The 12,169-nt window shown below is 34.7% G+C and overlaps 1 protein-coding gene across 2 annotated transcripts in view; it reads left to right on the forward strand.

The window, feature by feature from the left end:
* The window catches only part of VPS50 (VPS50 subunit of EARP/GARPII complex), a 134,126-nt gene that overhangs the window by 32,129 nt on the left and 89,828 nt on the right, over positions 1 to 12,169 (forward strand). For both annotated transcript variants that reach the window (XM_030307960.1, XM_030307961.1), the window contains one exon: positions 11,362 to 11,404. In XM_030307960.1, coding sequence (XP_030163820.1) covers positions 11,362 to 11,404 — 43 coding nt within the window. The remainder of the gene's footprint in view (positions 1 to 11,361; positions 11,405 to 12,169) is intronic.

Here is a 12,169-nt window from a genome sequence, read left to right on the forward strand (position 1 = left end):
TGGTCTTCTAAATACAATACTGAACCTGTTCTTGAGCTCTCTCGTTAGGATTGTTCAGACATGATTGATCAACACTTTAAAAATTCATTTAATTTACCTGGAGATGTGGAATTTAACCAAAGGCAATATTTAATCTTTGCTTGTACCTGAGTGAATCCGAGTGAAAAATCATTTGACACTCTGGTAATCACAGGAATAGTAACTAGTTTCTGACTATTTATACTCTCATTTTCTTTAATATTTAAATTTATTTTCATTTCTGTTGATAACTAGAGAATCATGAAGTATCTTCTCTTTAGAAGTGTCCAGAAGAGAACCACCTGTGATGCAGAGCATTTCTGGACTCTGGTGTAATTTTTTTAAAAATATATTTTAAGCAAGTTCATATGCACAATGTACCTGTTTGTCCACTTCTTAATTTTTTGGAGGTGGAGTGTATGTTCCTCTTTTTTTGCTAGTCACATTGCTCTTTTATTGGAAATAAGGTTTTTGGTAGATGGCAGAGACCCTGTGATCTTAGGAGTAGATTACATAGGGCAACTGAGGGCTAACTCTTATGATTCTGAAAGCAGGAAGAACAGAATTCATGTATTTGCTTCTGCATAAAGAGCCCTTCACTATATTGTCTCAGGTTATATGACTGTGTAGTTTAATACACACAGTACCAAGTAATACAATGTACCCAGTAGATTGAAAACTGGAAGAAAACTTGTTCCCCTTCAGTATCTTGTATTTTCCTTTAGATACGGTGTGTTTCAGCATCTTTAATAAAAGATACTATAGCACCAGTTGTGTTCACTTTTATAACTGACAGGGAACATTTTTACATTACTTGACATTTCTTGAGTTGATCGACAGAATCATATAGTTGGGATTTACTGGGAATGGAAATCAGAATGTGTTTAAGTGTTTCTGGGAATGAAGCATTTAACTTCTTTTTCACCTGAAATTTATCTAAATTAGTTTCAAGAAAAGTTGTTTTTAAAAGTCAAAACTGCTTTAGTTTTTTTTATTTCATTTGAATGAAACTACTTGAGGGAATCTGAGAGCATTCTGGATTATGCACTGAAAAGTTTGTATACCATCAGAACTAGAGTATCTTTGTTGAGTACTGTAGCATAGACACATGTATTTAATTTCTCAAAATCTTTGGAATACCCTTCCCCCCTCCCCCTCAGAATATGAACTTGGCAGTTGAATGAAAATTTTTGGTTGTAGAACTCCTTTAAATAAATCATAAAATAATGAACACGGCTTTTGGGTACAAGTACAGTGGTACTGTAGGGACTATGCTTCCCGTGTTGCCCTTCATTCCTTTCTAGCAAGACGTCATGCTCTGTCTCTGTTTAGGTTCAGGCAAGGGGAACATAGGAGCTCTGGCTGGGGTAGCATTTGAACAGTGAGTATTTCTGCTAGATCATCAGGCCAGCTAGTGAGACCCATGAGTAGATCTGGAGTACTAGTTGTTCGGTCAGCTTGGGCCGAATAATCCATAGCATGCTATTCTCATATTGCCTGTACTCCTTATCTTTTTATTTAATTTTCCTCTGTCTCCCTCCCCCATGCTGCGTCATTTTGAAAAAATATAAAGTAAAATCTAATAGCAAAACATAATATTTAAACAAAAGTGTCTTAGGAGCACATGGGTGGCTCAGTTGGTTAAGCATCTGACTTTGGCTCGTGTCATGATCTCATGGTTCCTGGGTTCGAGCCCTGCATCCAGCTCTTTGCTGACAGCTCAGAGTCTGGAACCTGCTTTAGATTCTGTGCCTCCCTCACTCTCTGCCCCTCTCCACCTTGTGCTCTGTCTCTCTGTCTCTCTGTCTTTCAAAAATAAATAAATGTCAAAAAAAAAATTTAAACAAAAGTGTCTTAAACAAAAGGTGAACTGTTTCTTTCTGCCCTACCCACCATTCTTTTTCCTACTCCCTGGAGTAAACCACTTTCACAGCTTATTAGTTTTTTTCCCCAGTAGATTTCATTGTAATTTAAAATACTGTGTCAAAGTATCTTTTTCATGATTCATCATTGTAGATAGTTGTTGATTCTCTGTTTACTCATATTAAAATTCCAGTAAAATATAAGAATTTGGTATACTTCCTTTTACTCCTCTTCTTCATCTTCCAGGTTTTGTTAGTGAAACAGTTATTTTTATTTCGTCAAGTTTGTAAAATTTATATTCTTTTTGCAGCTATAATTAAGTCTTCTGTGTTTTCTCGGTAGGTTACTTCTAAGAAAATGAACCTAATAGAAATTGTATTTCTTGTATTATGATTATATAAATATTATTATGTGCAGAACTAAGTAGAGTGTTTGGATTTATTTAAAAAGTCATTTTTTGTCTCTATGTGAAAATAAAAATCCATTGGTGGTTTTTTTTTATTTGTTGAACATTTTTCACCTTTTTTAGGTCCTACTCAACTGTAATATTTCCTTTTTTACATGTTTTCCTTTGTCTTGTTTTGTTACAGTTTTGTTACAGTTACCTCTTTGAGATTTTTTTGTTTGTTTGTTTTGATATGGGATACATGGGCAATACATTTTCAGATTTTGAAGTGATGTTAACTTAGTCCATACCCATGATTGAAAGAAAAGTTATTTTTTTCTTACAAAATGGAACACATTGCTCAGTTGTCCATCGGCCTTCTGTTTGTACGACAAGGTCAGATGCTGTTCTCATTCTTATAAATAGTGTCTTTTTTCTTTTTTTAGACATTTTAAGGATTTTTCTTTTTATTTGGTGTTCCAAAATTTTACCAGTTGTCTAGAAAAGTCATCTGTGTCAGACTCTTTACTCCTACATGATGAGACAAGAAGGACGTATTATTTAATCCTCATCTGCATAAGTTGCTATGTTACTTGTTTTACCAGGAGCTTTTGAAATGTGTTTGTTCTCTAGGAGCTTATAATAACAGGCAGTTAACAGACAGGACTGTGGGATAATATGCCAGTTAAGAATACAGAGTACATAAACAAAAGACCATCAGAAATGTTCATGCTGTGAATGGCTTACTTTCTTATACCCCTGCAAGAATGGAAATATTGACATCTGTAAGAGTGTGAGTAGAAGCTAGGCACTGTCAGCTTTGACAGCATTGACTGTAGAGTAATTCTAAATTAGATTTGTATAAGGTTTTCTTACTAAAGCTTTATTTTTTAGCTTTTAAAAATTGAATCATGATAACGGTGATAGTAATGGTGGTTGTGATAATATTTAAACATTGTTTGCACTTTTGTATGTGTCAAGCACTGTACTAATCATTTCCCATACCTTTTCTTCCTTGGTGTTGACAAAATATTCCACAAAGGTATTATTATTGTCTCTATTTTATAGGTGAGGAAATTGGTGCTTTGTAAAATAAGTGACAGAGCCAGGATTTAAACTTTGGTCTCTTGGAATGCAGAACCTGTTGCTCTTAACCACTACTACATTGGGGCGCCTGGGTGGCTCAGTCGGTTAAGCGTCCGACTTCAGCCAGGTCACGATCTCGCGGTCCGGGAGTTCGAGCCCCGCGTCAGGCTCTGGGCTGATGGCTCAGAGCCTGGAGCCTGTTTCAGATTCTGTGTCTCCCTCTCTCTGACCCTCCCCTGTTCATGCTCTGTCTCTCTCTGTCTCAAAAATAAATAAATGTTAAAAAAAAATTAAAAAAAAATTACTACTACATTATACCATCTAGTAGTGTGCTGTTATATATAGCGGAGCTCATGGCTAGGAGGATGATTTTTTTTAATCTGCTCCAGTAGCTGAGTTAATTGTATTTTTTTCCTAAACCTGTTTCTACCAGTTGTATTTGTTATCTGTTATTGTATTTATGTTGCTTAAGTAAATAAACTAAGGAAACAAGTTTTTGAAAGTAAGTTAAATGCATTGGAAAAACAAAACATATTGTTAAAAATATGTTTCCTTTTGGATTTGTTTTGGATGAGACAACTCAGAAAAGTTGGGGGATATAAGGTAACTAAATGTGATTTGGCATTTGGATTGTTCCGCATTTGTCTTTAAATTCTTGCCTCATCCTAGAGAAATTGAAACTTGAAATTATGGACAATTTATTTGTGATTTAGCTCATGTAAGACTAAGAAGTTAAAACTCTGCTCAAGAGAAAAGATTTTGGCTCTAAATCAGAAGTGGGTAAATGAATTGCAATTATACAATTTTTGTTAAAACGTTCAACATACATGTAAACATACATACACACAACATATAAATATTCCCATTTTAACTTTGATTAATTAACCAGCTGAAAGGTCTGCTGAACTTTAGCACAGGGTAGGCAAGCTTTGTCTTTAAGGAGCCAGATAATAGTTTAAGCTTTGTTAGGCAGTAAGGTTTCAGTTTGCAACTGTTCACCTCTGCCCTTGTGGTCTGAAAGTAGCCATAGATGGTATGTAAACAAGTTCATGTGTCTGTTTTCCAGTGAAACTTTATTTAGAAACAGGCTATTGGCTAGATTTGGCTCCTGGGCCTGATCTCTGCTCAAGAATTATAATTCATAAAGTTTAGAGATGTTTTGAATATCTGTAGTATTCTTAGTAGTGGACTCAGATTTCTGAGCAGAGTGAGGACAGAGATCCGGGTAGATTCAAAGTGATCATAATTCTTTTACAGTCTGTTCATGGTTTGAAGGACCACGTGGAAATTTCCTGGTATCTCACCTTTGTTGGTTTAGCTTCAAAGTGTTGGAAAGTCAGGTTTTTTCTGCAGTATGTTAATAAACTCTCTGCCAGCTATGAGTAAATTGAAACCACTGGAATAGATCTCTGATCTAAATACCTGAAATATCCAGGGTCCATGGACACATAGTATAAGCTTGGAAGTATAAATTTTACTCAAGCTCATTTTAAAGTTTTAGCACTCTACTGAATCATACACAAAGATGTAGTAATTGGGTAACTGGTATTTAGCATATAATAAAATCTTAAAACTTTAGAGCAGGAAGCAACCCTTTAGATATAGCACACTTTTATATAGGAAACTGATGCCCAGGGATATTAAGAGACTTGACTTAAATCATGGCTTATTAATAACAGACCAGGGAAAGATAATTAAGATGCTAACTACCTCTGTACCATGTTGTCTCTTGTGTGGTCAATCTTGTACACAATTTTGATTTATATACAGCCTTTCCAGGACTTGTTCTTTGAGTGTGTATATTGTAGATCAGCTGTTTAAAAGAACAATGTTAGGTAGTTATTCATGAATATGTTATGTTTAATATCTTCTGTAGTGATGTTAAAAATGCCCCCTCAAATTGTTTGATTTATTCTATTCAGCTTGCAAATAGCCTTTAATAGCTTTTAGCCTTCCATCTTAGAACTGGTAATTTCTTTTACCATAATGTAGCTTTTATTTATCCAAATGTTTATGAGTAGATCCTTTTAGCATACTTTCATTAATTGACTGAAATGGCATGAATTCATATTTATAAATGATGGCTAAAGATCTCCTTGAAGGCTGCACGGTTAATATATACACTCCTTAATCACCTACTTTTTATGTATGTGTTTTCAATTAATAATAAATTGTTGTCAAAATGCAGTTGTAGATTCTGAAAACATTTTAAAGCCAAAATGTTTGATTTAAAGATTTTCTATTTAAAGTCTTAGACATACTATTTACATTACCATGTTTACATTAACTCTTAATACATAGGATATAGAGTCATTTTAACCATAAGTAATAGAAGCACTAAAAGCATCCAGATTTATGATGATTTCATAAATACTAAAGCCCATTTTTTTCAGTTGAGGAGTTGAAATCATTACTCTCACCTATGAATGAGTTTAGATATATTTCTTTTTCTCCCAAACTCAAAATGCTCCCTATAAGAATATGTTTACCAGCTCTAACCTACTTACGATTCCAGGTATTCTTGCCTCTCTGTATCTGTGTCTCTATCTTCAGCCATAGGTGAACTTCGGAGCCCTGTATGATAGAGGAGTAGAACTGCTTTAGTTCTGCTTATTTCTCTTTTCCTCTTCCTAAGGCACCTGTAGACCCAGACTTTAGTGCAGTTCTTTTTCTTCTAAAACATTTTCCTTTCTCTTTTTCTATCTCTGTAGTTTTATTTATTGAGATAGAAAATAGGGGCTAAAGGAATGTTGGGAAAATTTCACTATGTTTGAATTGCAAATTTGACTCAGCAGTGAGCCAGGCTATGAGTTTAGTTAGTCCTGGGGATTCCTGGAGAATAAGCCACAGTCTTTGCTAAGGGAGACAGTCACAGATATTCCCTTCTATCATTCGGTATGTTGGAAACAGAGTATTATGAAACTGAGGGGAACAGTCAGCAGGGGAAGACTTCCTGGAAAAGATGACATTTGGATGGCCCTGGAAAGACAGATGGACATTTGTGAGTGAGAAGAAGAGAAAGTATGTTCTATTTCTCATGAACGTTACATACAAGTAGAACAGAGGGTGTGAAAGTCTGGGGGTTATTAGGGGAATTGCACGTAGTCCAGGTCCCTGAAATGTAGGCATTAAAAAGTGACGGGGAAGTTAATTTTTCATGTCATTGTTCAGAATCTTACATGCTATATCAGTTTGGGGCTTTATCTTTGGTTTAATGGAGAACCTCCATGGATTAACGTGAATTCTACTTTAATTAGGAGCTGCAGATTCAGGTTGGTAACATGAAGCTGCCAGATGTGAGTAAGATAGCAAGAAATGGTTCTGCCCACAGGAGTGGTCAGGCCTTGTCTGAAGCCTTTCATGTATAAGCTATTTGAAAAATTGTGTCTGTCAGATCAAACAGAATACTGCCCAAACCCAATCTGAAATTAAGACCCCTGCTCAAGCTATCCCTGAGAGCTTTTGGGAGGATGTTGTATAATGTTTGGTATGCAGTAGGTTGATGGTGTTTGTCAAATAAATGGATGATGGATTGAAGAGTGGGTGTGGGTATCGTGTGCAGAGATTCGTTGGGAAACTATTAAGGTAATTCAAGCAAAAGGTGATAGTTCTTGAGTTCGGGCACATAATTGAGAAAAGAGAAGCATAGAGGGTTATGAGAAATACTGAAATGGTAGAATTGGCAGGATTTGATTATCAGTCACATAGGAAGCAAAGGAAGAATTAAAGATGACATGGAGATTTCCAGCTTGGATTGAATGGGTGGTGATGATATAAATCAAAAGATGATATAAATCAAAAGACAGAGAACATAGGAGAAAGAACAACTTGAGGAATATACTCAAGAATGTATGTTTCAAATATGTTCCAAAGTACAGCTTGAGAAGATACTGACTTGGCCGGGGGTGGGAGGTGGGGTGGTATTGTTGAGAAACTTTAATTCTTTCTAAGTGCCAAGGTACTTATAATGACTGTCATTTTTAGTGTGTTATTTTGGGGCCTTTAAGTCTCATTTTCTTTCTTTCATTCATTCATTCATTCATTCTTTCATTCATTGTTCTTTGGACAGAGATTGTCCCAGAATCTTTTTTTTTTTTTTTTTTTTAAGGAAAATCTCAGTCTTGCCTACAAATATTCCTTTGGATATGTCTGTGGCTGTGTATGGGTATTTTTCAGGCATAAATCCTTGTTAAAGACCTTAACAGTCCTACACTGTTGATTGTCAAAGTGTATAGTTTTGCTCATTTTGCAGGTTTTACTAAAGTAATCTCCAATTCTTGCCTTTAGTCAAAAGTGTGCTTATGGTAAATAATATTTGTAGAAAATTGTCTAATTTCTCTGTATGTTTAAACATTTATCCCTGAGACCATCAAAAATGGGTACTTGTGTTACGGGTTTTACTATTCTGACAAAGTGCTTTATATCTATGTATCTATATCTGTATCTACATATAAATAACCACGCTGGTGTTATTTTCTCAGCTTGCATTCAAAGGCTTGGTAAGAAGTGAAAGCATGGAATCCATGAATCCATTATTATATATTCTGTAAGGCTATTAGGAAGAGTGTTGTGCCTTAGGAGATAAAAGGTCATTGTTCCCTTTATAAGGACTCTGGTAAAATTTTCTCTCAGAACTTAAATGCCAACAAAAGTAACTTTTGTTTGGGTTTTTTGGTTTTGTTTTTCCCTTGAGTATTTTTGATATTATGGACACCAAATTGTATACTTGGACTCTCCCTATTTGTTTTGGCTGGTAAGACTTTGAGAGTCAAGTTTATGAAGAGATTAACAATTGTAAAACAATACCTTGTATATGGGCACCTGGGTGGCTCAGTTGGTTAAGTAGTGTCTGACTTCGGTTCAGGTCATGATCTCACGGTTTGTGAGTTCGAGCCCCACCTTTGGGCTCTGTGCTGACAGCTCTGTGCTGACTGGTCGGAGCCTGGAGTCTGCTTCAAATTCTGTCGTCCACTCTCTCTCTGCCCCTCGCCTGCTAATGCTTTCTCTGTGTCTCAAAAATAGATAAACATTAAAAAAAATTCAGAAAAGATACCTTGTATAATTTTTGTGTACTAAATTATACCTTTCACTTGCTCTATTTTATTTTAGTTTGCCTTAATTTTTTTTGTTAAATTACTTTCTCTATGATTGTATTTATTTTGTTAGATATCACAGATCCTTTTTAATAATGAGATAATTCAAATAATTTCACTTCTGGTTTTTAGTTTTTTTAACTGACTTAGGAGGAATTAAAGGGAAAAATCATATTCAAAATCATATTCAGTTACATAACCTACGTGTATAACTAGATAAATTCTTACAAAGTAAACATAGTTATGTAATTATGTCATAGGAACTGTTACCCCAGAAACTACCTTCTTGCCTAATCCCAGTCATTATTCTCTCAAGGTAACCACAATTCTAGCTTCTGTCATTAAATTTAGTTTTGCCTGTTTTGAACTTTATATAAATATGAATGGAATCATATAGTGACTTCTATATAGTGGACTTCTTTTGTCTAATACGTCTTTGAGATTCATGTGATAGCATTTTCATTGCTATAGTATTTCATCATATAAAGATATCACACTTTATCCATTTAATTGTTTATGGACAATTGTGTTGCTTTAAGTTTTACTTGTTACAAGTAATGCTGCAAGGGTTATGTATGCATTCCTGTAAGATATGTATCTAGGACTCCCGGAATGTAAGTGTGTGTTGAGTTTTGGTAGATGTTATATTTTTTCAAAGAAGTTGTATCAATTTTCCATTCCTCCAACATTGAACTGAGTGTTCCATTTGTTCTGCATCCTGGCCAACATTTGTTGTTGTCGTCTTTTATATTTTAAAAATGTTTTTAGCCATTCTGGTTGTTTATTATGGAGTGTTATTGGAGCTTTAATTTGCATTTCCTGAATGCCTACTTGAAGTGCCTATTATGTGTTTATTGGCCAGTCATCTCCTTTGTCATGTATCTGTTCAAGCCTTTTGCCCCTTATGTTCTTCTGTTTGTAACACACTCTTACTGCTGTGACTTTATAACCTTTACATATTTTACTATATGCCTTCCAACATTGTTCTTCAAGATACGCCTTTTTTTTTTTAATATATGAAATTTATTGTCAAATTGGTTTCCATACAACACCCAGTGCTCATCCCAAAAGATGCTCTCTTCAATGCCCATCACCTACCCTCCCCTCCCTCCCACCCCCCATCAACCCTCAGTTTGTTCTCAGTTTTTTAAGAGTCTCTTATGCTTTGGCTCTCTCCCACTCTAACCTCTTTTTTTTTTTCTCCTTCCCCTCCCCCATGGGTTTCTGTTAAGTTTCTCAGGATCCACATAAGAGTGAAAACATATGGTATCTGTCTTTCTCTGTATGGCTTATTTCACTTAGCATAACACTCTCCAGTTCCATCCACGTTGCTACAAAGGACCATATTTCATTCTTTCTCATTGCCATGTAGTACTCCATTGTGTATATAAGCCACAATTTCTTTATCCATTCATCAGTTGATGGACATTTAGGCTCTTTCCACAATTTAGCTATTGTTGAGAGTGCTGCTATAAACATTGGGATACACATGCCCCTATGCATCAGTACTCCTGTATTCCTTGGGTAAATTCCTAGCAGTGCTACTGCTGGGTCATAGGGTAGGTCTATTTTTAATTTTTTGAGGAACCTCCACACTGTTTTCCAGAGTGGCTGTGCCAGTTTGCATTCCCACCAACAGTGCAAGAGGGTTCCCGTTTCTCCACCTCCTCTCCAGCATCTATAGTCTCCTGATTTGTTCATTTTGGCCACTCTGACTGGCGTGAGGTGATATCTGAGTGTGGTTTTAATTTGTATTGCCCTGACGAGGAGCGATGTTGAGCATCTTTTCATGTGCCTGTTGGCCATCCAGGTGTCTTCTTTAGAGAAGTGTCTATTCATGTTTTCTGCCCATTTCTTCACTGGATTATTTGTTTTTTGGGTGTGGAGTTTGGTGAGCTCTTTATAGATTTTGGATACTAGCCCTTTGTCCGATATGTCATTTGCAAATATCTTTTCCCATTCCGTTAGTTGCCTTTTAGTTTTGTTGATTGTTCCCTTTGCTGTGCAGAAGCTTTTTATCTTCATGAGGTCCCAGTAGTTCATTTTTGCTTTTAATTCCCTTGCCTTTGGGGATGTGTCAAGTAAGAACTTGCTGTGGCTGAGGTCAGAGAGGTCTTTTCCTGCTTTCTCCTCTAGGGTTTTGATGGTTTCCTGTCTCACATTCAGGTCCTTTATCCATTTTGAGTTTATTTTTGTGAATGGTGTAAGAAAGTGGTCTAGTTTCATTCTTCTGCATGTTGCTGATTCCTGACTGTTTTTAACCATTTGAGTTTCCGCATAAATTTTAGAAGCAGCTTGCCAGTTTCCATATACATACATAAAGAAGAACCTGCTGGAGTTTTGATTAAAATTTCAGGTATTCTAGATCATTTTGGTGAGAACTGATAACTATATCAAAGGTTATAGTTTTTTTTACATGGTATATATCTTCAGGTATTTACATCTTCTTTACTTTAGCACAGTTTTGTATTGGATATGTTTTGTTAGATTTATTCTGAGATATTTGGTTTTTTGAAATGGTATTTTAAAATTTTTCATTATCTAATTCTTTGTTCCTAATATATAGAAATTGATTTTACATTTGAAATTTTACTTTTTATCGATATTATACTCTTTAATCTTTAAAACTTACTATCAACTGTGAATTTCTTAAATTCTTAGTTTTATCTACAGATTATTTAGGAGTGTCTCCCTATACAATTCTATTGCTGCTAGTAATGACTCTTTTATTCCTTTCTAATTATTACCCTTTTATTTTCCTTGCCTTATTGAACTGTCTGTAGAATCAGCATAACTTAGTTCTCTTACCATTTATTTGTGAATTTATGAATTATTTATTCAGCTAGTATATATTTAGCACTTAGTTTGTCTCTTTTAAAGATAGACAGTAACATCTAACTCTGTTTTATTTAATAGTGAATTGAATTCAAAGCTTCAAGATACTTTAGAACAAATTGAGGTAAGAAGGATTATGTCATAAGTTATAATGTTTTTTTTTCTTTTCAGAGGTTTTTGAATAGTACATATGAATCTTATGTTTTGACTTTTGTGTTATTACCAGTGTTCTAGATCACAACACTTTGTTTATTGTTTTTTGTTTGGAATATCTGTGCATGGTCAAGTTAATGTTAGTCTTCTTGTAAACTCAATAATGCTTTTGGAGTTTTGGGATCTGAAAATGGTATTTTGTATCTGAAAACACCATATCTGGAAAGATCCCCAAACTGTTAGTTATAGATAGGTTTTCATGTAAATTATAGACAAAATATTTACCATGTATTAATTATTTTTTTATTATTAACTTTTTTAGTTCAGTGAGCTAAGTTACATAAGAATAATTATTGGCTGATGAATCCTCCTAAATTCCTAAGCCTTCTGATATTTCATACAGTTCATCAAAAATGTAGAAATGGAAAGGAAAAGATATGTGATTGTGAGCATGAAGTCTTGCTTTTCTTCCTGCATTTATTCAGAGTTCATCGCTGTCTTTGGCAGTCATTGCAAAACAGGGTATTCGTTTTAATAAATGTAATTAGACTTATTTTTTCCTGATATTTTATTTTACTGTTTTCCTGATGAGAGTGCTTATAAAAATTGAGGCTGGACTTTCAAATGACCTTTTTTGAAGGTAGTTTTTTTTTTTTTTTATCCTAACTCCAATCATTTACTAATTATAAGAATGACAGTTTGATAAACATAAAGGTAATGCCTTTAAGTAAATAAT

This window comes from Lynx canadensis, chromosome A2, assembly GCF_007474595.2.
Source record: "Lynx canadensis isolate LIC74 chromosome A2, mLynCan4.pri.v2, whole genome shotgun sequence".
Taxonomy (NCBI): Eukaryota; Metazoa; Chordata; class Mammalia; order Carnivora; family Felidae; genus Lynx; species Lynx canadensis.